The 27,909-nt window shown below is 49.9% G+C and overlaps 1 protein-coding gene across 17 annotated transcripts in view; it reads right to left on the bottom strand.

The window, feature by feature from the left end:
• Positions 1-27,909, bottom strand: part of LOC135917624 (CUGBP Elav-like family member 2) — a 562,919-nt gene that overhangs the window by 164,893 nt on the left and 370,117 nt on the right. For all 17 annotated transcript variants that reach the window (XM_065451194.2, XM_065451193.2, XM_070528146.1 and 14 more), the window contains one exon: positions 20,628-20,676. In XM_065451194.2, the coding sequence (XP_065307266.1) occupies positions 20,628-20,676 (49 nt within the window). The remainder of the gene's footprint in view (positions 1-20,627; positions 20,677-27,909) is intronic.

Here is a 27,909-nt window from a genome sequence, read left to right as displayed (position 1 = left end):
GAAGTGCGTCATGAATAAGGAAACAAAGCGCGCAACTTACTGCGGCAGGAGCGGGAGCCCACCAAGGAGCTGAAGACGGCGACCGCACGTAATAAGTGCGCGGGAAAGGCGGCCAGAGACAGAGCGACTCCCATACGGGAGCGCTGGCGAAGCTGGGAAGGGTAACGAGGAAGGGAAATGGGGAACGGGAGCGTTGATTCGGGAAAGGCCACTGCAATATTCAGTTGGCCAGCGCGCGCGCACGCCCCAGCTCCCCATTTCTTCCCTTCCGAGCTGGAGGGGGCCGCGATTCCTTTTCAAACCGATTCCCGCGGGCGTCCCCTTTCTTCATTCCGCGCTCAACTCAACGATTCAAAGCCCCCTCCCCCGTCTCTGCATCACAGCCGTTTCATTGATTTTGCCACTTTTCTCCTTAGGGCCTTCTTTTCTTTTCTTTTTGCCAAGTCTGCTTGCGTTACAGCACGCTGGAAGCGAACGACACCCATGCACGGCACTGAATCATTTTGCGGTGTCTTGTTGGCTTCCACTTGCGCCCGTATTTTGCAAGGCTGTCTTTCAGTGCCACAAGTGCCGACGAACATGCACAACACTCGTTCGTTAGTTCTATAATAGTTCTCTATGACTTCTTCTTTGAGTTCGTACAAAACAATAGAAAAAGAAAAAGAAACCGACGCGTAAACTACAGGAACACTGTTTCTGCCTCACGCGTAGCACTTAATCGAAGGAAATTGAGCGCGATGCCCTCCGGCCACCTCCACTTTTCCACGCGGCGCCTTCCCGGCTCGCCTCCTCTAACTCGCGAATCCGACGGAATCACCCGAAAGCGAAAAAAAAAAAGGAAATCCCAAGCCCACTGACTCGCGCTGCCCCGGGATGCAAATGTTTTATCGTCCCAGGATGGCCCGGAGCGAGCAGCTCAAATATACATGGGCAACGCCTCTCGCTTCCATTCGCGCTCGACTTACACTTGATGGGCCCGGGACGCCGGCTCTCAAAAGAGAAGTGCGCGTGCGAATCGCCTCCGTTCAACAGGTATGGGCCTGCCTGCCGCGCTGGTCCAACTTTAAACCGTGCAAAGAAGCGGAGGAGACGGCGGTGCCTCAGGAAATATATGTATAAATATATAAAGCGCCCGCTTTCCGGACAGGCCTGCCTCGAGTGGACTCGTTAAACATCCATCTGTAATGCAGCGAGAACCGGCGTCGGGACGTTGACAGATACGGAAAATTAAACAATACTACAAAACTCGAGGTAACAAAAAAAAAAGGTACGTTGCGAAGGTAATTTTATATGTAGAAAGGCCGAGAAGTCCACCTGAGCTTATGAGCTCGAACCTCTTTGCGCTGGGGAGGGGCAGTGATTGATTGATGAAGTTTAACGTCCACGAGCAACACTGGAGCGATATTATGGACCCCGTAGTAGCGGGCTTCGGATTAAGTTTTGACCACCCGGGGATTTTTTGACGCGCACCCAATAATGCACCGCAGACGAGAGTTCTATTGCGATTAGCATTCTTTGGATACTTTAGGTACTTTTCAGTCTGCAGATGTCTAGTCTCTCTCATGGCGCTTTTGAACTCATGCGAGCGCACTTCCCAGGTCGTACTGATAAAACAGAGAACGTCCGCTCTTACAGCTAGAAATGAGTAAGTGAATAAAAAAATTACGCAAGAAATATACGACTATATTGGCGCCGTAGTTGAATTCAGGTCAGATATCCTGGACCACAATACCACCGTGCCAGCGAAACAAAAACTGGCCACGGCTGAGAGGCCACGTCTGGTGAAGCTTTCTTTGTGGCGTCCAAATGTGCGCATGCGCACACTGCAGTATATAGTGGCACAGTGGCGCATATACCTACACGACAAACACGCTAGGCCTATACTTCACGCACCGGCGATTGTAAAGAAGCTGTCTTCAGTGATAAGGTTCGTCGCTACGCCATATCTGCCTAACTGAACGTTAGAATTCGTAAGATCCTGTGGACACGACACAGAAAAGGCTTTGCCGCCTTTTCAAAAAAAAAAAAAAGCAGCAACAATTTTTCAAATCTTGCCCTGAACGCATGCCTTTTCAGCATTACGTACGTAAGCTAATGAGGTTTTATGTTTAGACGCAGCACGTAAGCAGGAAGAAACTTGGGACCGCAAATGCTGACAAGAGAAACACTGTTTTCGACGTCACAGGCTACTCTAGCTGTTGACAATTTCGCCAATTTCGGGAAATCGTCTGGATAAGCTTGCTCGATGCAAGTGCCCGGCTGCTGTCCTCTGACGACTAAAAAGATTTCCGAAGGAAGGTTCCGAGAGGGGCTGGCGATTTCGAAAAACTTTATGGAACGTTCTCAAGATCGTAAATTACGGCCAAATTCGTAATGTTTACGCAAAATTCTGGAGAGTTGGCAAGTGTGCTAGATTGCTTGAAATGCCAATTGCGCTGTTGTCGACGGCCATCGTAAAATGAATTCTGCCATTTTTTTTCGCATTTCACCCCCATCGAAATGCTTCTGCTCCGGCCGGCAATCGAACCTGCGACCTCGTGTTCGGCAGCAGAAAGCCATAGCTACAGCGCCACCGCTGCGGGTCCAGGAAGGGTACGAAGGGAACGAAAGCGGGGTGGAGGACGATGATGACAAGAATAAAGGCGTGATAGAGAGATCAAGTTAAACAGCACGAGGAATAGGATGAGGAAAAAGAAAAAAAAATCATTAAAATTGACCGGCTCGTTTTCAGCGGCGGTGGAAACATAGTGTTTTGTTTCGGTGAAACAGAAGATTGCCTCTCTCTGTTCCGCCTTTTATTTCCCATCGTCAGATGTTGAGGGGCACTAAAGAAAAACAAAATTTTGCATTTTCAATCAGCTTTTTAGAATATATGCAAGCGTACGTTTATCTGAGACAATTAAGCTATATGAAACGTGGATCACGTGAGAAAAATCTAAAGAGTAATAAATATGGGATCAAGTTGAACGTATGCATGCTTTCACGGTGTCTCAGGGAGGCACCCTACGAGCACATCGACGAATAAAACGTTAGCTCTTTAGGATAGCGTGCTACCGTTCGAACTGCGCATGCGCCGTCGGGGACAAGCAGTACTGGTAACCCTGCGCTAAAATATTTCAGTAATTATGTCACTGAGTAAAATGAAGACGAACCTACGTTTCCAGCGAGACAGTAATCGCGGACGAGTGTAGCAGAAGGCATCTAGTCTCGGAATCTTGGACCCCGTGACAACAGTACGCGCTGAAAGCACGCGTGGACGAAGAAGATGCTTACGCAAGCTTTCAACGACAGCCTTCCTCTCTGCGATATGCGAATCCGCCCTTCCACGCTCCCAGTACACTAACACACTGTCCCCTTTCAGGCTTCGAGCGTAACTACCTATAGCGCTGTTCCTGCCCGTCGACTGCGAAACACGAGCTACCGCAGACTTTCCCATTCACCACCCTAACGTCCTCACCGACTGCCACTTTGGGCGATCGGGGAACTTCCCTACTTCCCTCGGTTCACCTCGCGTCCGCCTTACTACGAAGGAAAGCACCTCTCAAGTTGCACCCCGCGGAGCTCGTTACGCTTCAATCTTCCCCTGTCGCTACCGTAGTAACGAGCACCTGCTCTCCCTGGGTCTCCCCACCAATGCTTTCCAATTTTCTACCAGCCCCCCCCCCCATCCTATCCCAAAACTTTCCTCGCCCTCCCAGAAACTGGGCGTGAGAGAGCAACGATACAGGCAGGGTACGACGCGGCTGACAAATCACCCGACTCGTCACCGCCTTCCCCTAATGCTCCTTCGGCTTCCTTAATTTCATTTATTTTCTTTCCCTTCGGGAGGCCGCTACCTTGCCCTCCCAACGCGACGGGAGCCTATGGTTGGAGGAGGAGCGGTTCTTCGCTCTGCGCCGGGCCAGTCACATCACTTTTTTTCTCAACTTTCTTACACTCCGGTGGCCTTACGAAGACCATCATTACCTCTCCCGCCCTTCCCTAATTTCTCTCCTGTCCCGATCGCAGGCTGCGCGCGGCAGCAACCATAACCCTCGCACCCCGAACATACGGAAACAACGAAAACGCGAAGACAAAGAGGCATTGACCCTCTTCGCCGCCGACGCGTGCGCGCATACTACCCTTTCGCGCGTCAATATCGCCCATCTGCCTTCCCGTAGTTTCCTCCATTTTTTTTCTTCTCGCCGCATCGACCTGACGCCTTTTATCCGAGCGGGGGAAGCGACCTAATCTCGTTATTTAGCGCCGCCGCCGAGCGAGCGGCAGCTGCCGCAGTTTGTTCATAACGCGAAACTATACACCCGGCCTCCTCCTGCACAGTGCGCTCCCCAATAGGGACGCAAGCGGGAGAGCGAGGTGCGGTGGTGCGGGAGCGCACGCCTGTGGATGCATGCCAACGACCGCAGCTATGCTAGCGCTTATTCGATCTACGCAAGCGCGACTTCGGTTGCTTCGTAGAGCGCGGACAACGAGCGTTGTGCGGCGTGCCGATAAGTGCGCCGCGATACTGCATCGGTACTGTGCTCTATTTCGTAATCACTGGGCGGCGCCAGACATGCCTTCGCGGAGGGAAATTTGGAAGGCGACCAGCGAGCGCAGGTGAAAACAGCAGTCCACGGTGTTGCGGGGCCACACGAAATCAGAACCACAGAACCACACGAAATCAGCACAAGCATGCATGTTTCCTATCTCGACAAGGTAGACTAAAAAGTAGCAGACAAAAAAAAAATGTGTTGAAAGGCAAAGGTCGCGCAAGCAAGTGGCTCGGAAGTAGTGCTACACATACTAATTTCGAGTTCTGTGAAATCGCGTTCGCAGTCATCCATATGAACGAAAAGACCTAACCAGCACGAAACGGTAACAAGAATGCCTCACTTGCAACCTTACTTGGTAAAAGCTGCGGAGTGGTTCACCCAACGAGATCCCGCGCTACTTCCACGATAATTGGAAGCAAAAGCGGCACCCGCCTCGAGTGAAAGTCACGCTCTCTTACAAGCCGCTGCGACTCAGAGGCTAATGTGTCTTGCTGTTCTACGGCTGAGCACAAGGATGCGGATTCGCTGCCCAACCACTGCGATCAGATTTCGATGGGCGTAGAGGGCTAAAACGATCCCGCGTTCCACGCCAAGGTGGCCCGAACTACGCTCTGCGACGGTGTTTTGCAAAGCCAGTGCGTAACTTAGGGGCGTTATCTCGACTGACCAATCACATGACCACTAAGTATGAGCAAAGATTAAATGTAAATAAAAAAACGAAAATGAGAAAATTAAACAGTACGTTAGGCGCAACATCCATGCGAAACAAAAGTCGGCGTGGCGACGTCCGGCGCTAAACAGCGCGGTCACACCCTACCGTTACAGGCACAGCGGCGATGAAAATTTTGGGAATCATGACACGAGCAAAATATTAAAATATATTGAAGTTCAGCTCCGCAGCCTGGAATTGGTTTAAAATAGTGTATTGGTCAAACACGCTGGCGTATTCGTGCGCTCTTGAATTCAGCCGGAATGCCCAGGCTACAAAAAAAAAAACGGCACCTTTGGTCCCTAAACTTTTGATCGTGACTGTATATGGCTAGAGTGTGGCTTGACAATGTGGATATACAGTGCACTGCCGTATTCAGTTTGGGCGATGGCGCAGTAAGAAAGCGTTCGTATAGACATCCTTTTGTTACGAGACACAAGGGCTGGGGATGCAGGCGACTACACACGCATGAATAGAGACAGCGGCCAAGCTCGACGTATAGATAGTGAAAGGCCACTACGCTCAGAATAAGGAAGACTAAACAAGCAGGCAGGCCAGCGAAGGCAGGGCGGTGGCACTTCACCCAAACGAGCAGCGAAGGGTCCTAAAAAGAAGAATGCGGGGAGCAGAGGGGAGGAAACGGTAATAAATAAATAAACGAGTGAAAAATAAAGGGGCAAACGGGGATGAGCGAGTGGAAAAACCATAACCGTGCCCGAGCACCGACGCGCAAAGGAGCAAAAGAGGAGCTGCTCGTCTCTGGACGAAACAGATGTTCCTGATACGATCATTTATAACCTCGCCGAAGCGCGGGCGCGCTCGAGGGAGAGAAGGGAAGGAAGCCTGGAAATAATTGTTTTCTTGGCCGGTTTAGCGAGCGAGCGCGCCGCCGTAGGGAAGAGCCGTTACTCCCCCCATCCCCCAACCTCCCTCACTTCTTCGCCACCAGCTTCCCGGGGTTTGGGAGAAGCGGCTGCAAGTGCTACTCTTTCCGCGCGTTTATCCCTAGCGACCCTCTCCTTTCCCCGCTCCCCGCCTTCGGCCTGCTTCGCCGTGCCGAGAGAGCCCGCGCGCGTTACACGGGCGCAACGCTAAGCTTCTCGCTACGCAGGCCGAAACAAAGAACGATTCCCGATTGGGGAAAAGGCGCGCAGGGTGAAGCGGGAAGGCGGCGCGGGTAAAATGCACACCTTCGCGCGGGCGAACGAGAAGTGAACGATGATTAGGAGCCGGAAACAAAAAAAAAAACTCGGGGAAAATATATTAATTTAAAGAACATCAGGGAAGTTCTTCCGGCGAAGGTGTTAGGGGGGGAGGAGGCGCAGAAATATGGGGAAAATTAGCAGGTACACGGAACATAACGGAATGCAAAACAGTGAAGCACGAGGTAGCAAAAACACAAAGGATGCGTGCTTGCCGGAGATACCACGGCATGCGCGGAGTCGTTAGAAAAGAGCGGTCGATGCCGGAAAAGAATAGTCAAGCACAGGTAATTGTGGAAGCAGGCACATAAGCGTAAATCGCAGGCGAAGGCACCGCTAATGCCACGAAAAAGCGAGTCTTCCTGCGGAAACAATGCACTGGCTGGCATAGCGAATGCTCCCTATAGTACAACATTGTTTTATTTTGCATATGTGGGAGAGCTGCGCCTCCTCTTGTTTGGCGGCCACTCGTTCTCCTTAATTTCGCTGCGCAGACCACAAAAAAAGAAATATGATGTAGTAAAACTTGCATATTATTCATTACAAAGCACAGCGGCAGAGCGCGAGCTTTACGTACTGTCTTCATAGGTAGTGTGTCAGAATGCGCATGGCGAACCGCAGCAGACACACCTGCTTATTCATGACCCCGAAGGAAAGCTAAGAAAGCTGCCGCCACTAGCAAATGTAACGAACGCCCACGCACCGAGCCGAACAGCACGCGGCTCCAGCTTCGAGCAGATGCTGCATCTAGACACTCTCCCGCACTACAGGCGAGCCGCTAAAGAAAGTGCTCTCGCAGGCGCACACGGTAGAACGAGAAATCAGATGCTCACAACGCGCGCTGGTGCCGCAGCGACTACGCTTCCATCTGCCAGCGTCGCCGTGCATCGAATAACAAGAGGGAGGCGACGGCAGCGACGAAGAGCGGTCGCAATCTGGGAAGCGACGTCGTTTCTCGGGCGGGCACAGACGGAGGCGGCGGCTTCAATTTCGCCGCGCACCCCGACACGGAGACGGACGCCGAAGGGTATTGCACTGCGCCTAGGCACGGGACAAAACGACAGCGAAGTAACGAGATGTGTAAAGATACTGAGAGGAGATGCGATAAACAGGGCGAGGACGCGAAGTACCGGAGAGACCAAAGAACGGGCGCGCCACCGAGAACAAGAGTACGCCCGCCGAAAAGAGCGAGAGAGAGGCCGAGCTGGAAACGAATGAAAGGAAAACAAAAGAACGGTGCAGGAGGCGGAGGTGTCACAGGACCCAGCGACTCCGCGCACAGCAGCGCACGCCTGATGCACGGGAGGTTTGCGTGGAACGCGACGCGCCTCGAAGAAGGCGAAGCAAGGACATTTATTTGTTGTGGTGGTTTGATCGTGAAGGTGATCGTGATCGAACCCGTGATCGTGAAGAAGTAGGCTGTACGCGCCTGGAAGGTTGGCGCTTTGCACAAAATACTCCGCTCGGCTGTTGTCAGGGCAAATGCAAAACGTCACCACCTGCAGTCTCACGACTGTTAAGAATGACCAGCTGCCGAGCAGGATTGCCAGCCACTTACGACAATGACGGCAACCTCCCGGCGCTGTTAAGAATAGCCGGCTGCAGAGCAAGATTGCCACCCGCTTACGACTATGACGGCCAACATACCGGGAGCTTCGCCGCCAACTTCTAGCCAGAGCGTGACTAAATCGACTTTGTGACGGAATGAGTTCGGCGGGCCAACTATTGTTCCCAAACTCCCCAACGCGCTACCCGGAACGGCTCCGAGTTCTACGGGGCCCCTCTGACGTCGGCTCCGGACATTGGAATGTGTGTGCCTTTGTGTGCGTAGGCCGTCCTGCGGGAGGCGGCTAGTGTTGCGATGACGAAAGGAACGTTCGCCGCCTTGCATCGCCGGCGGACCGAGTGTTTAAAAACTGCTGTTGTGCGGATGCTCGACACACTTCTCTTGAGCAGTCATGTTGGACTGACACTCTCTCTCAAGCAGTCATGTTAGACTGATGTACTTTCTCGAACAGTCATGTTAGACTGATTTAAATATCGTAAATAAACCCATATTCCTCGTTCTCGATGAGAAGCAGTCCTTCCCTTCATCAACGTCCTCAGCGTGCATAAGTTGGACAACGGCATGGGCCCGCCACCTTCTAATTCATGCAGGAATATAATCTTCACAACGGATCACGAGCGACGGGATTGAGCCCCCAATCCTGACACGACGTAATCGCTCAGACTAACGGAAACGCACCAGACCTCCTACCCAACACAATCATCATCTAACTCACCGTAACCTTGCTTGTTCGTTAAATATTCTATTAGACAAACAAACAAACAAACAAACAAACAAACAAACAAACAGACAGACAGACAGACAGACAGACAGACAGACAGACAGACAGACAGACAGACAGACAGACAGACAGACAGACAGACAGACAGACAGCGTATACGCCTGACGTAACGCTCGAAAACTTGCCCATGTGTTTAAAACTGAACCCCCAGGGTCAGTATCGCTCGTATGCGCATGCACCGTCCAATTAAAAGCCTGTTCAATGACCCTTGAGAAGCTAATATGCGGTCGCCGTGTGTACTTTAGCTGATTTGTTATCCCAGTCGTTGCGCTTGAAGGAATTAGCCCGCTTTCGCTTCTGGAATAAAGTACAGCACAAGAGCCCTAGCGACGCATAGTCTATTAATGTCAGTTGCTTACCGAAGTACGCAAGATGAGGACGGGGATGCCACCGCAGGAGGATACTCTGGTAATAGATTGCGGGAGTAGAGTATGAATTGAAAACGGCAGATATATACGCACAAAGGAAGCGTCAATGCCGCGAACTTGTGCCTTCCATTCGACCGGGGCCAACGAAAGATCAGTGAGACATCGACGAAATCCGGAGGAAGAAAAGTTCTAGTAAAAGCGACGAGAACACGGCTGACAAGTTGCAATGCGGCGTCTGATATTACAAAGACGTCGAGCATATGAAAATCGGGCCAAACTGAATGCAAGAGAAGTGAAGATGGAGAAAAATCTCGAAGTCTTCGGAAGAAACCAAGTTTGAAGATGTACCTAGGCAGAATACGTCGGCGGCGAGGAAGAAAAAAAAATTGAAGGAAAGAACGGATAAAGAGAAGATAAGACAACGCTCCAAGAAGATAAAATAGAATGAATAAAAAAATGGGGCGGGGGGCAACCATTCTCTCCTCTGAAGGGGAGAGAAAGGACCTCGGAACTGTTACGCCACGGAAATATGCAAAGAGGAAATGCCAGAAGAAAGATGAGAGGGGTTGCGAGCCTTGTCACACCGTCGAAAGGAAAGAAGTTCCTCGAAAAATCAACAAAGGTGGAGAGCGGGCAGAACCCACAAAATCAAGGGAGGGGGAAAGAGTGACACGTTAGTGTTTGAGCTATACGAAATTACTAACACAAACACAGAAAGAAAAAGAATGATGTTCGAAACCAAGAAAATAAAGTGAAAGAATGTGGCCCACGCCCCGTCGAATATGCGCGCTGCCTGTTTTGCGGTAAAGGAGAGAGGGAGAGAGAGAAGGAGCATCGATGGTTGAGAACAGTTGGGTGCAGTGGAGACGACGACGCGCGCCTAAAAGCGCGCTCGGATTAACGGATAGGCAAGACGAACGTAAAAAAAGAATGCAGCCACAGCGCCGTCCTAGGAGAATTCCTTTCGAACCATTCACAGAACGAGAAAGTGGCGACACAGTGCGGAGGAGGCAGCACTAAACAGTGGTAGCATCGTAGAAGAACGCTCACAACGCGACCCGATTAACACGACGACGATTACATACCGTAGATGATTTTCTGTTTAGTACGAACGGATTCGGCAACTATAACGAACGCCTACTGTAGCTGTATTTACGGCGTGGTGTCTCGAGACGCGGGCGCATCGATTGCACTGGGACACCCTCCGTGTGGAGTCGCTGCATACTGAGGGTGTCCTAGCGTTTGTCATCTCTGCTTCTAGTTTCTGTCCGTGTCACTTCGTCTTACAATCCAAGAGCACGCAGCGACTGGCTAGGTGTCTAAGCCGGCATCCAGCCATAGGCATGCGCACTTCGGTACTGATGGCAATGCTTCTGTCAGACATCCCATCTTTAAAAAGACCGCGGTAATCTGTGTTGCTGTGTCATCGACATCCTTATTAGTTTCATTTTATTTCGTCACTGTTTCCTTTTTTTCTTTTGCATTTCTTATACTCGTTCCTTGCTCTGTCGTGTTCAGCGCGCAAGCAACGCTGATGCTGCGACGCTGTAGTATCTGATTATGATGTCTGCGGCGTGGCTTCACCGCCAACCTGCACCCAAAACCAGCTGGCCCAACTCCTCCATCCTTGTACAGCACAGTCCACTGTTGAAGGGAACGCTCAAATGTTCGGCTCTCACTTTGCTGGCGCCCTATAGCTGCAAGTGGCTGCGGAAGCAATGCCGGTGCATTCTAGAGGTGTACCGAAAGGAGTCGGAGCCGCCAACCACAACAGGTTATCTGCTACGAATGTTAGCGATTGCAGTGGCGCGAGAGAGGAAACTGCGGACATGCTGTGCGCTCGGGTTCCCTGTAGCAGTAGACCAACCGCTCTCTAGATGCCACTCCTCTTCGGTGACAATTGTAGTGCACGGAACTAGGCTATGAAGACGGAGGTAAACGGCAACCGAAAAAAAAAAGAAAGAAAGAAGGGAGTCGAGATACACCGAAAATTGTTCCTCCCTTTCCTCATTTTGCTTTTTCATCTCTCCATCGCTTGCTCCGTTTTCCTTGCGAGGACAAAGGGAGGCGGACAGCACGGCACGCAGCCACACAAGCCCAGAGCACGGCTGTACATTCTCGGCGTGAAGCTATCCTGCTGGCATGCCGCTGAAGAATACCGCAAGAGTACCGGCGATAAAGAAAAAAAAACGTAGGAAAAAAAATAAGCAACATGCAGATATCAACAGTTTTCTTTTTATTTCTCTTTTTTTTTGTCTGGGAGCAAGGGAGACCACGAAAAGTAGAAAGGAAGTGAAACGACAAAAGCGGCGGGAATACTCGTCTCCGGGCGTTCGCCTCAAAACCCGATATAGGGAAGACTGGGAAGAAGGGGATGGGAGCCGGGAATATTCTGTTCCCCAAAAGAACGGGGCGCGGTGGTCGAATGCATGAGGAGAAAAAGGAATAATAAATCTCGCTCGTAGTACATGACAGAATGGCCGCGTCGTAGGGAGGGAGAGAGCGAAGAAGTGCGGCCCGTGGAAAGTGAGCTACGCATTAAAAAAAGGAAAGGAAACAAGGAAAAACGGGAAACAAAGTTCGCGGCACTCAGATTTCGCTGCGCAACCCACCCAGGAATGTAAGGCGAAGTGAAGGATCTACTCGAAAGAGGAAAGACGAACAGTAAGAACATAACAAACCTTGCGACAGTTAGCCTTTTTCAATCTGCTAAGGAGCCCTTGCGCATGCAAACGACTGAAAATACGTTAGAGCGTCAAAAGCGTTACGTAACTTCGGATCAAGCACGCAAGTGTAAAGGTGGTATAGCTGTGGCGGTTTGTACACGGTCGCAACGAAAGAGACGTCGTCGCGTTTTTGACGCCAGGTGTTTAGATAAGCAATACCTATTTATAGAAGGAAGGAAAGGCTGATTGCCTACTTGATTGGGTTCGACGTCTCGCAGCAACAGCCGACGTAGGAAAGAGGGATAATCAATTGATTTATTGACTGATAAGAGTCGACGCCACGGACAAACAACCGGGATAAGACGTGTGATGCCGTTGAGCGATATGCGGATATGTTTTTGGCAGCAAGACACCATTTGGGTGCACAGGAGCACAACTTAGTGCATCGTCACTTCTGCCTTCCTCGCCATCGATAAACAGCAGCCACGGTTGGCAACCATACCGACAACCTCAGCAGGGAGAAGTCATGTACCTACCGAGGAGCCGCGAGGGTTAAAAGAACAGAAGAAAACAGCGCCGACGTTACGATTCCAGATTTTTTTTATATTCGCTGCACCGAAACAACACGTTTTGGAACATGACGTTCCCATGTACGTTCAGCGTCACACTGGAAGAAGCGTAGAGGCTGAATTATCGAGGCACTCGCGTTAGAAGCCAATAGCAAATTTGCCCAGTTGTCGAGGAAAAGTCGAAGACAAGCACAGGCGAATGCGGAACACGAAAAGAAATACAAAAAAAAAGGCGGGGGGGGGGGGTAATACTCGCAAGATTGGGAAGATCAACCGCCAGTTGACGAACGCCCGCGCAAGAACGCTTGGAGAGAAAAGAGGCCGCCGCAAATGACAGGAAGTGGCGCCACGAACCGTTACTGACCAAGGCAACATCAACAAAAAAAGTTATCGCGCCCGGATGGGAAAAGAAGGTTCGGAGACGCTCATCAAGCATATAAAACGGAGAAGGGACAAAGGGGGAAAAAGCAGAGTGGAACGCAAAGACGGGAAAATAGCAAGCGCGCTAACGTATACCCAGCGACCCCTAGCTGTCTCCTTTCTCAGTTATACTTTTTCTCCTCCTTCAGTGGGAACTGCGCTCTTCGGGGACGGCGTGCAGAAACCGAAGCACCGTTGCCACCAGATATCCAACAGCCAAGAGTTCCCGACGAAGGAAGGCCCAAAGGAAGAACACTGGGACAACCACACAGCGATTTTCTCCGCGCCTTCCGGTTGGTCGTAGTCACGGGCTGCTGCGCCTGGCTATATGTTGCCGGAAAGGAGACTCGGATATCGCCGAGCAAGCGGTGCGCACTTCCCGAGACCCATCCGCCTCTAGAGAGAGAGCGAGAGAGAGAGAGAGAGAGAGAGAGAGATGATGATGATGATGTGTGGTTTTTTGTGGCGCAAGGGCCAGGTTTGGCCAAAGAGCGCCATGACAAGTGGTAATGTTGACGATGTATTATGGAAGATGTGACTTGGCTGTAAAGTGGCCTAAAAATATTCGCTGTAGAGTGCGTAAAATTAACTTGTTATAAAATTATGGCGATGACAGATGACGAATACTATGAACACTAAAATCCATCGTGAAAGAATGATGCAGAATAGAAAATATATGAGATGGTAAAAATGCCTGGAGCACTGTTGCCTCGCCAGAGCCCTTCAAACACAAGGGCCTAGAGGCACGTGCTACACGAAAGAACTATCGCAGCGCCATCCTCTGAAGAGAGGAGACGCTACGAACATGTTGGGCTAACAACATGCAACACAACATCTTTCAGATAACTTAGGACTGCGTTAGTGTCGAAGAGCGGTTCTGGGCCGAGTAACATTACAGGATGAAGGGGAATATGCTGCCGGTATGCTAACGGAAAATGTTTCTTTCTGTCAGATTCGGCTTTCCGACACTCCAGGAGGACATGGAGGACGGTCAGCCTCTCCCCGCATCTACCGCAAGTTGGAGGATCATTTTCAGTGAGTAAGAAGTTGTGTGTACCAAATGTGTGTCCTATTCCGAGGCGACAGAATAGGACATCTGTTCGCCGTGATTTTGTTACGGAGGGCCAAGAACCTAACTGTGGCTTTATCACGTGCAGTTTGTTATTTACTTCTACGTCCCACTTACGTTGCCAGTGGTTTCGCAGTTTCCTTCTTAAGAAAGGCTTCAGGTCCGTGACAGGGACCGAAGCAGTAGGACTGACTGTATGCAATGAAATTGATGTGGCCATCTGGTCTGCTAGAACGTTACCCTCGATTCCCCTATGTCCAGGCACCCAGCATATAATGACATGCTGGTTAGACATATACGCTCTGCAGAGGACGGAATAGAGCTCAATAATTACGGGGTTTCTGTGTTTACAGTGTGACTTCAAGGCTTTTACCACGCTTAAGGAGTCTGTAAATAAAATTGTTTTTTGAACATTTGATTTTCTGATATGTTTCATAGCCGACAGTAGTGCATAGGCCTCAGCCGTAAATATGCTTGTTTCAGGGTGCAGTACACCGGATTCCGAGAAGGATGGGCCAATGGCTGCGTAGGACACCCCGGCATGCGACTTAGAAGCGTCCGTATAAAACTCTGTGCACGAGTACTTGTACTGGAGCTCCAAGAAGTGCATTTTGATATGTGTCTCTGACGCATGTTTAGTGACCTGTACAAAGGATGTGTCACATTCTATCAGCTGCCACTCCCAGGGTGGTACTAGCTTAGCTGGAGGCATTAGGCGTTGGTCGAGAATTGGGACATCCATTTCCGTGCTAAGTTCTCTTGCACGCAGTGAGAAAGGACGTCTCACAGAGGGTCTGTTATGAAAAAGTGTTTCACATGTCAAGTCGTTAACGGTTGTGAAACACGGATGTTCCTTATTAGAGCGCACTTTCAGAAAATAGTTGAAGCTGATGTAAGTTCTCCGAAAATGGAGTGACCACTCATCGGACTCAACATACAAACTTTCAACAGGGCTTGTTCTAAATGCCCCAGTGGCCAGACGGATTCCCAGATGGTGTACGGGGTCTAACATCTTTAGCGCGCTCGGGGCGGCAGAGTGATACACTGCGGCTCCATAGTCTATTCGCGACCGAACTAGGCTCCTGTAAAGATTCAACAGGCACTTCCTGTCACTACCCCATGTTGTGTATGATAGGATTTTAAGTAGGTTCATTGTTTTTAGACATTTTTCTTTAACATGTTTTATGTGAGGAATGAAAGTGAGCCTAGAGTCAAGAATAACACCAAGGAATTTGTGTTCTTTGCTGACAGGAATTTGGTGTCCGCCCAGTTCTACACAAGGATCTAGGACCAGGCCTCTCTTTCTTGTGAAGAGAACACAAGCACTTTTGTGGGGGTTGACCTTAAATCCGTTTTCGTCTGCCCACTTGGAAACCTTGTTCAAGCCCTGCTGTACCTGTCTTTCGCATACTGTAAGGTTGCAGGATTTGAAGCCTATTTGTATATCATCTACGTATACGGAATAAAAAATGGCAGGTGGTAGTGAAGCACGTAGCGTGTTCATCTTTACGATAAAGAGAGTGCAGCTGAGCACAGAGAGAGAGAGAGAGAGGAGCAACCGAAAGAAGGAAAAAAAAAGGAAACGAAAGAAGCGCGGAAGAAACTGTACTCCACCTCGCACACTCTGTGCACTGCAGGAAAAGCTACCGAATCGGCTAAGCCCGCCGGACGATCGGCAACGAGCACCGGCTACGTGTCTAAAGACAAATTAGGAGCGCGGTCCCAGCGTGCGCCACTAATCATTGCGTTCGCCCAGCACAGAGGAATTAGCGCCGCACAATGGGCGAGTGCCCTTCCGTCGGTTCACGACGCCGGACGGTGGGCCGACGCGACAAGCGGGCATCGCTGCACTGCACGGAACTCGCGAGACGGGAGCGTGCAGGGAAGCCGGCAGGATGAGATTCCAAATGGATCGGCGACGAGGATGCCATCGCACTGCTAAACAATGCTCCGAGAAGCACGGCTCCGCGAGACGTGATCGAGACCATTAGCACCATTAGCACCGGGAGCAACTTGACACGGGGGAAACGAATGCCCGTCGTTCTGTTGATATTGGCGATAGGTACGATTCCGAAGTAAAGGAAGATTGCCGACTGCTCTCGCGCAACCATTTTGTTACAGCAAGTACGCTGGTAACGGGCTCGCGGCCCGATTGAAAGTGTGCTTCGCGTGAACGCAGAGTTCTCGACGAAGGGACGCACGACGGAAGTTTAGACCGAGCCTTAGGTCTCTGTGCGCGAATGAACCTCTACGATATGGTTCCACGTGGGTCTGAACGAGCGAATGATTAATCAGCTCAGCAACGCCAACAACGTCCCAAATTGCGCTCCAAAGTAAAAATGGTCTACACGTACCAGGGGTGGCTGGTATGAGGTGCTTGAAGAACTACAAACCAAAACACCTGTTTATTATTATTATTATTATTATTATTAAAATTGTCCCACCAGATATTCGTATTATTAGCTTTCGCAACCAATGCCAATGGCCCTCGATGTGGCCTAATAGCTCAAATGCGCCAGTTCGCAGTTCGCCATGTCAAAAGTTTCCATAACGGCTAAGGGCTCTGACACTTGCCTATAAGTAGCAGTTAAGTCCGGTTTCAAGCAGTGGCAGAATGAAGCGACCTAAATCAGGTTAAAGAGGTTCTCACAGGCATGAGCATGGGTTTCTAAATCTATGCAAACTATGACTAAGGTAGATGGGATCGTTCTCGAACTTAAGACTACTACAGGCTTCTCCATAGTCCAAAAAGGCCCATCAAAGTACTATGTCTCATATTGAAGGTTACAGCGACCTGTCTGTGGCCGTGTTAGTGAAGAGGCTAGTGCGACGCAAAACTGACGCGACGCAATATTTCGCACGAAGCATCCGTGAAAAAACAAACAAAACAAAAACGAACTACCGCCTTAACAGACGGCCCACAACGACTCGCAAGCCATGAAGTCGAACATACGGAACACACACACGGTCGCATTTCGCACAGGTGTCCTCGTCCGAACAAGCCACCGCACAGGTGGCCACTTGCAACGACGCTAATACAGCGTCCACGAGTCGATCCTCCTCGAAGCTGCCCCGCGAGTTGCTGTCGTCCGGGGCCACCAAACAATGAACGACGCCCAGCGACGGAACAGACGACACCCCGCAGAGCTGCCCGCCCCGAGCCACCTGCGCAGCCTGCGGCAGGCGAGCTTCCCACAGTTGTGTGCAGCAGCAGACGGCAGCTCTGCAAGCAACTCGGCACTACAATACTACCACTGAGGTGAGCACGCGCTATCTTGCCTACAGCTGACGGCGAATAGTTACCAGGCTCAAGTAAGCTTGGGGGAGGGGTATTATGCAAGTGTCCACGTAGCCGACATGACCACTTCGTCTGCAAATGAAGTTCTGATTGGCTGGCCTGGGGTGAGGAGACAGGCATCCCGTCTGATGTACATTCTATTTCAATTGACGATGTCTATGAGACGGTAAGGCGCGGCGCAACAGATTCTGAACCAAAGCTTTCTTTGGAGCTAACAATTTCGCTCACTCTACAAACGCAAAGCTAAGTCAGTTTATTTTTCTTTCCGGAAAACTAAGGAGGCTGCGATAAATCCGGTCGCAGAAAATATCACATATTATATATATATATATATATATATATATATATATATATATATATATATATATATATATATATATATATATATATATATATATTTAATTTTCAATGGATTGAATAACTGGTACGCGAAAAGCAACAGATGCGAAAAGGTTTATATGCACCGAGATTCAACGCGCACATCTTCCACCGTGCCCTAAGGAAAGCAGAACGAAAAGTGGGCTTCTAAACTCGCTTGCAGCCGCACTGCACGCAACTGAGCGTGCCATCTATAGGTCGCGATACGGGAGGCCGTGCGCGAGCAGACGACGAAAACGCGACAACAAACGAAGCGGAACACGTCGTCGCTGCGGAGGCAACGCCACGGCAAGTTGGACCACACGCTGCGTCACGACCCTTAGCGACGAATGGCGCGAACGTCACCAGTGCTCTTACAACCTCGCGCAGCACCTGACCACCGCGAGTCCATTGTTCTTTCCAGCGATGCGCGCGAACAATGCGATGACAGAGCGCTCAAGACACGCACGGGAAGGGCGCGTGCCAAGCGGCGGGGGCCAGTGGCTGACGCGACCTGCGCATGCATGGGGCACAGAGGTCTAACAGAGCGCGCGCGCGCGTGTGTGCGTATGGGAACACGTGTGTGTATACGTGCGCGCGCGTTATGTTCGTGTGTACGTGCGCGCGTGATATACGTGTGTGTGTGTGTGTGTGCGTGCTTGCGTGTGCCTCCGCTTGTACAGAAGCAAATATCTCTCTACCCCACCCGACATTGCCACGAACCTAGTTACTGGCTTCAATGCGGTTCAGAGGCGCCATAGATGGCGCCACGTTGTCCGTCGTTAGCCAGTCGTAACCGAGACCGGTGTAACGTCGCGATTGTTATCGCTCGATTCTATTCCTTCTCTGTTATCGTCCGCCGCTTACGGCCGGCCAATCCCAGCGATGAATGTTACGCGGAGAGTCGCTAAATAGAACCGTTACACATTACCGGACTCGTTGAGCGAACATGGAAGAATTTGTCTAACGAGCACTGTGGTATCTTCCGCAATCAGCAGCTATACATTTCTTTTGTCGTCGAGGGTAAGGTTGGCTTGCGGAGTTTAGCGTCTCACATCGAGAGATTGGCTATAACACGCCGTGGTGAACGGCTTCGGAGGCACTTTGACCACTTTGGGTTCTTGGGTTCGTACGTGCACGAAATACTCAGTAAACGAACTTTTGTTGTTGTTTTTTCATTGAGCCGCCTTCGGACTGTGGCCGGAGAGGAGAGGGGTAGAAAGCGCTACATTTAAATCCCTGCAGCAGAACGCCATAGTCACACAGCCGCCAAGCAGGCCGCCGACGGAACGAAAAGATAAGGATAAAAGATAGTAAACGGCTTAACCAGTGGCGCGCGCACAATGTTTATACGCAATAACTCACGCAACTGCGAAGTTATAGTTAGCAGTTAACGTTCTGCATTACCTATATCAAGAAGCAACAACGCACTTAATTTATCGGCATAGCTGGAACCCTCGACGCTGTATGTATTCTTTCTCTCGAGCAAAAAAAAAAAAAGAAAAAAAAACGCAACCGGCACGCTAAAGAAACCCCGAGATTTCAGTTCGCTCGGCGTGCCGCTTATTGAAACCAGAACCGAAGTTTCACAACACGTATGATTAATGGAGCCCACACGCAGTTCTCAGGCCGAAGCTCACAAACAGAATCGATCCCGGGCAACGCAAGCGGTCCTTGTGTAAACAAACTCTGCCGAGCCACTGGCCAGATTGAGGGAGAAATTTCTGTTCGCGGCAGGAAATGTTACACAGCAGCGGTCGCTGCGTCAATGCTCCCTCCTTTGTGAACGTAGCTACGCATGCAAGTCTCGAAAGGCTAAGTTACGAAATGAGGGCTATACCCGAGGTGACGATCTGTGGCGTGACATGAACGGCTGGTCCGACATAAAACCCTTTTCACGATTCGCAGGAGCGCTTCTCCGCAGTGCATATTTGCGTAACTAATGGCGCCACCGGTCCCCGTTCAAAACGAAGACAGAGCGCTAAGAGAGCACGCTGTGTCTTTGCGCGAGGTTTCATCTCGGGAGCCACGTCTACATTTTGCCGACGTCATAATGCAAGCAAACGGTGCTTGCTTGTCGTGCAGGAAAGCAAGCTTTTAACAATTAGGAAAGTGGTTTATGGCACGCCCTTTGTAAGAATGACGTAATATGCATTAAAGAAGCGGATAAAAAATGTCCGGTATCCATCGAGCAAAAGTAGTCCGTTTGGTTTAAAGACCGTAATATTAAGTTAAAATGTTGGCCCAGTGAACATAAACACCAGACTTTTGAAAGATCAGTGGCGCATACTGTAGAGAAGAGCCACAACGACGTCTAATGAATACTACATACCTTCCAACTTTCCCGAATGCATCGTGTATTGTATGAATTTAGGCTCCTCATGCGACTTTGCAAATGTATCACCGAGTTAAAAAGAAAAGAAAGGAAAAATATTCTGTTGACGAAAAGGACGCGGCAGCAAAATATTGCAAAATGTGCATACAAAAATGTTTTGGTGACACACCTGTGTGACACACCTTGTTGCCTCCGAGATCGGGCGTCGCGTATACGGCCCCATCTCGCCCGTAAATGCTTCCGGCAAGATTATTCAGACACGATCCATGTAAATTCAATGCGTTTCTTTTCGGTCTCCGCTGTTCGTAGCTTTCCGCTAAACAAAGTGTACCTGTACCTTATGAAAGAAAGGTACATAGAGATTTTTTTAAACTTGAATCTTCTGCGCTTGCTTCCGTTATCCGTGAGGCTGCGGTTCAACGTCTGGTGATGGCGATTACTTTCGATCCCAGAGAAGAGACGGCCGCGCATGGAACGATGGAATGGGTTAAAAAATATATATAGTTAAACATTTAACGTGCCAAAACCATGATCTGACGATGAGACATGCGGTACAGTGCGGGACGCCGGATTTATTTTGCCCACATGGGGTTGTTTAATGCGGCCGCCGTGGCCGGAATCCACCCGGAGACCCCGAGTGCTCCATCGAAACGGCCAAGTTAACTGGCTTCCTAAGGGCGCGGTGCGACGGAACAGAGGAGCCATTCGAGTCGGTTCGGCGACGAAGCGTAAAAAGCGGGCAAACACTCACCGTTTCTGTTTTCGCTGTCAGCCGGTTTCATCTGTATCGGATGATGCATCTGGAATGAGAGACAAGGCACACCAATGAGTGTCAGCCGAAGCACTATACTCACTTCGCAAGAGCTATTCACGGCATTGTTATGCACGTATTTAACACGAACGCTAAAAGACAAGAAACATAGATACTACCGTGGTTATGACAAACAACAACGCGGCCAAGAGCAGTGAGTACCACAGCAAAACACCGGTTAGTTTCATCGACGTATGACGATTCTGTCGTAGATCACGACATCGAGCACCATTCATAGCAGCATTTGCCGTTACTCCCGCAGTTTATGCGCGAACTAAAGATAGTTACACGATCGACACAACATTCGCTATTATTTCAAGCGAACAGCGGTGTTGACACCTATGCAGATTTCCAGGCGCACAACAGAAACAGATCAACTTCTCAGATTTTTTTTTTTTTGCGACACTCGCGGCGTACAACACTTGCTTATAAAGTGCGCATGCGCAAGTGACGCCAGTGAGTCTGCGCACACATAAGATCCTTTCAAGCGACGCGCGTTTTGCTATGACAGCACTGAACACTATACTTAGCGAAGTGTCGTGTTCCACAGTGTCACACATACAAACCGTGCTTCACCCTTTGACCGCTAACGGCTACAACTGCTGTGATTACAGCATGCGTCTGTCACCGCGTTATAAGCCTCGTTGGGTAGAATAAAACGGTCGTTCTAACAGTAACGTATAACGTATAAGTAACGTATAACGAAACAAGAGGCAAACCATTTTCAACGCAAATATTAACTCTTAGGATTATGACGAACGGACACTAATCAGAAAAACAAACGCAAGAAGATACCCAGAACAATTAGGCTGTCCCTCAAAACCCTTTAACTTATGTGGCGGTGAATCAGGTTACTAGCATAAGCCGTGAATGGAGAGTGCCTTTCCCTCGAACTTGGCGCCAAATCAAGGAGTCGGCGCGCCACTGCGACGTAACGGATTCAAAAGCGTTTTCGTGCATCAAAGTCGTATTTGCGGAGAAAAAAAAAATTCCAAACTAACTGGGTTGTGTCTGTGACTCCTTAGGAAGGTAATGTAACCTCTCGTTATCAATAGCCGACCTGTCACGAGCACACGCTGTCTTAATATCTATGACGTCACGGAGAGCTCTAGTGCGCGAACTTCGAGGTGGTGTCGCCAGCAGTGGTTCTAGGCAACAACTCAACATATTCATCGGCAATAAAAATGCGGAATTCAACAATTCAACTTTCCCTTGCGAAAGTCGTTAGCGAAGTTTCGCTGCGTTTCTGTTGACTTTGTGTAGCATTCAATAAGCCTTCTCCTGAATCACAATTGAACGTCGTGACTATCTTCTTTTTTTAAAAGGCTAAACTAGTGTCCGCTCGACGGACTAGTGTCCGTCGAGCGTTAAGGCTACGCTTCGTCAGCTTCTATTGACTACACGCGTGTACGCTAACCCGACACACCTTGAGCTAACGCTTCGGAGACAACCGATTGCTGCTTTCGACGCATTATTGGCTCCACTGCTCCCGGTCGAACGGGGGGGAAAGAAAAGGAGGTAAAACTCGGGAAAGTGCACAGCTAGAAGGCTAGGGCGAGTGTTCATTGGAGCGCTTGGAAGAACAAGTGAGCCAACAGAGAGAGAGAGAGAGAGAAAGAGAGAGAGGGGGGGCAGTGGCACGCCCCGGAACAAACCCAGGGCCCCCGGAGACGAGACGGGCGCCGGTTCGCCGGGCACTCAAATACCCCGGTCGCCCGTAGACACTGGGCAGAGAGCAAGCAGCAGTAAACAACCACGCTGCTCGTCGGAGCACAGACACACACGCACACACACGCGCGCACACAAGGGAGGCGAGCCACTCCTCGAACACAAAGGATATTCTCGGGTCAATGTTTACGAACGTGCTCCGGTACGCTTGGCTGGACTTAAAAAGGCGCGCGCGCGAGCGGCGCCGATCGTTCGGTTCTCCTCGGGACTGGCGATCGGATGCGCGAGCCCTGGAGGAACCGAGCCTGGCGTGGCTTCGCGAGGCGGACGAGTGACGAGAGTCAGAAGCTCAAACGTTTGGAAATCGCACGACCTACACTCGAGGAGAAAATAATAATAACAAAAAGAACAAGTACGTTCGAGCACAAAGAAAGCGAGAGAGAGGAGAAAGGGTGTAAGGTAGGGAAGTTAACCAGATGGAGAAATCCAGTTTGCAACGTAACACTGGGGAAAGGTGAAGGTAAAGAGATCGGGAAGCAGAGAGAGAGAGAGAACAGACGCAATCACGGCGGTCCACTATCACTACACACTGTCACGGCACGGCATACAACTTGTAGCACTATGAACATCAGGCTACAGCCACTTATGCAGGTCCGTTGACCTTATAAACTGCAACAGCGCCCTCGTAGCCCTCCGCTCGTAGCGGAGGGCTACGAATACGAATATGTTGACTACTTGGGCACAAGCTATGCTTGCGGAAACAAGCATGCGGCCGAGAGCAACTGCGCGGTTGAGACGCGGGCGATGGCTGGCTCGCCTGTATCCAGCACAGACAGCCGTCACAGTAACGTCACTTTCGCTAGTTCACGGTGCGGCCGATAGACGCGGTATTCTGCGAAAAATGCTCGAAATTCGTTATTTGCCGCTAGTTTCTGCCAGAAAACAAGGTTGTGGCAACCAATTTCAGCACCCAAGCTTTCGTCTGGGCTGACAATTTCGGCGGCAAATGTTTTCTACAGTATCTCCTTGAAAGATAGCAAGATTCTGTAATTGCATAGTATGTCATGAAGTGTTGTTTGTTAAAAGCACAAATGGAACACTGCAAGCAAACAAGCAGTTTAATCAGCTGCACAGGACTGTTCAGCAAGCGCGAATGATCGTATTATAGACAATAGCATACGGCTACCTAAGCGAAGTAGCCTGGTCGACTACAATTCAGTCATATTTTGTATTTATACTACGTCCGCAGGGATGAAATCTCGCCGTACTTTTGCTCCAGCTTTGTGTTTATTCGGACGCAGCAGACGTCTTGCAATACTCTAGAAGTATTCGAAAAATATTCGCACTAACGAATAGCGACTACTCGATTCCAAGACCGAATCGAATAGAGTACCGTTCGCTTCGTTATCCGAAAGTTTCCCATATTCCCACACTCCAAGTAATATTGCACTACACATCGAATGACAGTCAAAGGCAACTTTCCTCTCGCATTTGTTTGCTCCGTTGCAAGAACCGTCGTAGAATGTTTTCTCGGCACAAGTGAGTTAAGAAAAGTAAAAAAAAAAAGGTTCATTTGTGGCCACCCAAAATTTGATCCCACATCCGCCACAACAGAGCCGTCGTGCAAGTCATCGTGGCACCATTGGCCTTCGTAATCATTGCATCGTTCGTCGTGTCATCGCCGTGTCGTCGTCATCGTCCGGGTCATTGCGTAGTCGTGTCACTATCACACCTTCGTCGGCCATTTCGTCGCCATGTCGTAGTTAATGGCACCGTAACAATCGCGGTCCTCCTTCTCAAGCCAGCAATCGCGTGGCAGATCGAGACAGCTGTTTTAACCAACATGTAGTACCATTTTATTAACTGTTCAATCTATTCAATGCACAGGGGACCATTAAATACTTCATCCGGTACTCAAAATTCCCCGCTCAACAATTTCGCGAAAACACAATTGTGTTACGCGTTCGAAAAACACTATTTTAGTACTTAGATGTAGTCCGATGCAACGCTCAAAATATCACGCAAAGCAACACTCGAGAAACTGCGGTAAAAGGGCCTCAACATATCTGCGAGCACCACCGAAGCTAGCGCGGTTCCTGCAATCGCTGCGCTCGGTCCATTATCGCAGACAAAACCATCGGCAAGCGTCCGAGATCCGGCCAGTAAGATGGACCGCCTCCGTCGACGAAGCACACGTATACGCGACAAAATACACACATCGCCATTAGTACAGTCAAGCAGAGAGTACTTAGAGCGGTAACGCGAACAAAGCTTTCAAACTGACGTATCTAACGGCGCCGTTGGTCGAAATAGGCACTCAATCGCACCACGGAAAGCAGGGGAACTGGCGCGCCAGGAAAGCCAGCCAGCCAGCGAGTGAGCTAACGAACGAACGAACACACATACAGAAACAGCGTGTGTGTGCGTGTGAGAGAGAGTGAGAGAGAGAGAGAGTGAGAGAGAGAGAGAGAGAGAGAGCTATATGCCCAATAAAAAACACGCCAGCGATTGCCAGGACACACGAAGAGGCGCCCGCACACGAAAGAACGCGCGCGCAGGGAGACCACGCTCGCAGCAAAGCCCGGACGCGGGAATGCTCCCCATCAGGAGCCCAGAAAGAGTCTCGGGAAAACAACGACGGGAGCGAGGGCGCGTGCCTTAAGAGAGAGTCGTTCCGCAAATGGCGCGGAGAGCGACGCCTCGTCGTCGTCGTCGTCGTCTCTCCTGCACGCGCCTCCCGAGTCGATTGCCGGCCGGGGCTGGGCGAAGATGCGTGGCCACCCCCGCCGCCTTATACTCTCGACGTCTTCGGGAAGGGGGCGACGACCGCATTCTCCTCGAAACGAGGGGGAACCACGAATTTCTGGCACCACGCGTGGACGAAGCGGAGATTGAACGTCACCGCACGACGTGGAAGAAGGAAGAATAAAACGCTCAATGGTTGGAGCCCCTAGACAAGGGCCCCACTGGCTTCCGCACGCCGTCTTGCTTGTCGGATGATGGCCCTTTGGACCTCTTCCTGTGAGCTGGACAGCGCCGCCTCTCATTGTGTATGATCCGTAATTTCTGTGTTTGTCTTTTGTGTATATGCCGTGCATGCCCATGAGATGTGGTCTAAGGTTGGCGTGGCTCCGCACCATGGGCACGTGTCCGCATATATTTCAGGGTGAATTTTATGGAGAATGTGCAGGTTGTTATGTGTATACGTTTGCAGCTTTCTCCATATAACCTGCTCTTCCTTACTGAGGTTCTTATCTGGGGGGTGGTAGTTTCATTCTATTTCCTCTGTGGTAGTTTGAAATTGCAGAGTAATAATAATATTTGGGGTTTTACGTGCCAAAACCACTTTCTGATTATAAGGCACGCCGTAGTGGAGGACTCCGGAAATTTTGACCACCTGGGGTTCTTTAACGTGCACCTAAATCTAAGCACACGGGTGTTTTCGCATTTCGCCCCCATCGAAATGCGGCCGCCGTGGCCGGGATTCGATCCCGCGACCTCGTGCTCAGCAGCCCAACACCATAGCCACTGAGCAACCACGGCGGGTAAATTGCAGAGTAGTTCTGGTCAATCGGGATCAGGTCTTCAGAGGCGTCCTGTGAGCACCCGTGGTGTGTAGCATGCGCACGAGCTACTCTGTCAGCCTCTTCGTTTCCCTTGATTCCCTCATGACTGGGTACCCATATAAGGTGAAATCTGGCTCGGGGTTGTGGAAAGCATGGGCACACGCGCAACCTCGCCTCTGCGGATGTCGTCGATCGTTTTGTTATCTACAGTTATGCTTCCTTGCGCCGTTGGCGACGAACATTCAAAGACCTTAAAGGTAGAGCGCGCGACTCTTTCTTTCGCAGAGGTCTCGAGGTAGGTCTAAGAGACCCGGATCCGTTGACGCCCGAAACATTGCACTTTCAACGGTTTCGTGCAATCGTACGAACGTAACTGACGTTTTAAAATAATCATTTGGGGCAACGTATATCAATTGTTCACAGACTTCTACAGACCACTTTACCTTGGCTACGCGTCCTTCTGGCTGTATAAGTGTGCAAGTGTTTTTAAAACTGTATTTTCCTTCGATATCCTGGGACACTCGTACTTTCGGAAAGTTTGCCTGCTGCAGAAAGTCGATACATATTTGTCCACGAAAAATCGAAACGACCTAAGCAGGCGGATTCTTTTTTTTTTGTACTATCGGCTTCCAACGGAAGAAAAAAAAAAACGTTTGCGTAGAGATCTTACACTGCTAAAATACGCGAGAGTTAGCACAAACAGCGAACGGCGTAACATATCTAAGCCAAGTAGACTAACCGCACAAGACGCATCTTGCACATGTACGGAATGTTTCAGCGAACACTTTCAAAAATTTTTAAACGTTGCCTTTGGCAGAAAGCACAACTCTAGTTAATGAGGTGGCCTGCTCAAAGAGGCGGACACTAGCTTGCAAGGGACATTGAAACGCATAATCTACAAATTAACAAAACTTATTTAACTTTATAACTAATTACCCCATGGTCCATGTTGCAATTTACAAATTCTAGCCACGGAGTTCGCAAGGCGGATGAAGTTGGAATTAATTCTCAGGGTGACACCAGTTTAGAGATATCAATTCCCGAACTCTCCGAAAAAATGCACTCGCGTTCCAGTTACTTTTGTGCTTGAATGCATAAAGCGACGTTTTGTTAAGGAAGTAACTGAAACGCCAATGCATTTCTCCGGAGAGTTCGGGAATTAAAATATCTAAACTAGTGTCACCCTCAGAAGTCGTTCCAAGTTGATCCGCTTTGCGAAATCCACGGCTAGGATTTGTTAATTGCAACATGGACCATGAAGAATTAGTTAACAAGTTAATTAAAGAATGTTTGTTAATACGTCGATTATGCGTTTCAATTTCTCGCACCAGCAGTGTTCGTCTCTTCACGCAGACCACTTCACGAAGTAGAATCGCGCTATCTGCCAAGTGTAACCTTTCAAAGTTTTGAAAGTGTGCGCTGAGATATCCGGTATACACTCCAAAAACAGTCGCACCCTTTGGGGTGTACATTTGCCACACAACAATAATCGTCATCTGTCTTGTCCGCATTTTCTTCTTTTAACGCGGCAAGCCCGGTACATCAGTAACGAACGGCATGCGCGTTATCAGCATGATAGCATTCTCGACAGGGAAGTAGCGGGCGCAACTTTTTCAAGAAAGGAAATGCGGGCAACACAGATGACGATTATCATTGTGTGGCAAATATACACCCCAGAGGGTGTAAACTTTTCTTAGAGTGTATACAGAACCAAGAGAGCGAAATGGCGACATCGCGCGAAAGAATCAATGGCACGCTCTCGATCAAGCACACACACAAAAAAAAGAAAAAAAAAGCGCCCAACTCGCGGGGGTGCCACGTCCTATAGATGGTGGAAGTGTTCACACAAGCGCCGTCGTAAAAAAAGAAAAAAAAGGGAAAAAATAATATAAAAAGAAGAAAAAGAAGAAGAGGAGAAAAAAGAAGAACTGGCGAGGATTCCGTACGCGGTATCCAAACCGGAGGGAGCCCCCGCTTTTAACGGGCTG

This window comes from Dermacentor albipictus, chromosome 10, assembly GCF_038994185.2.
Source record: "Dermacentor albipictus isolate Rhodes 1998 colony chromosome 10, USDA_Dalb.pri_finalv2, whole genome shotgun sequence".
Classification (NCBI taxonomy): Eukaryota; Metazoa; Arthropoda; class Arachnida; order Ixodida; family Ixodidae; genus Dermacentor; species Dermacentor albipictus.
Note: the sequence above shows the minus strand (reverse complement) of the source record. Positions and strands in the feature narration are given on the sequence as shown.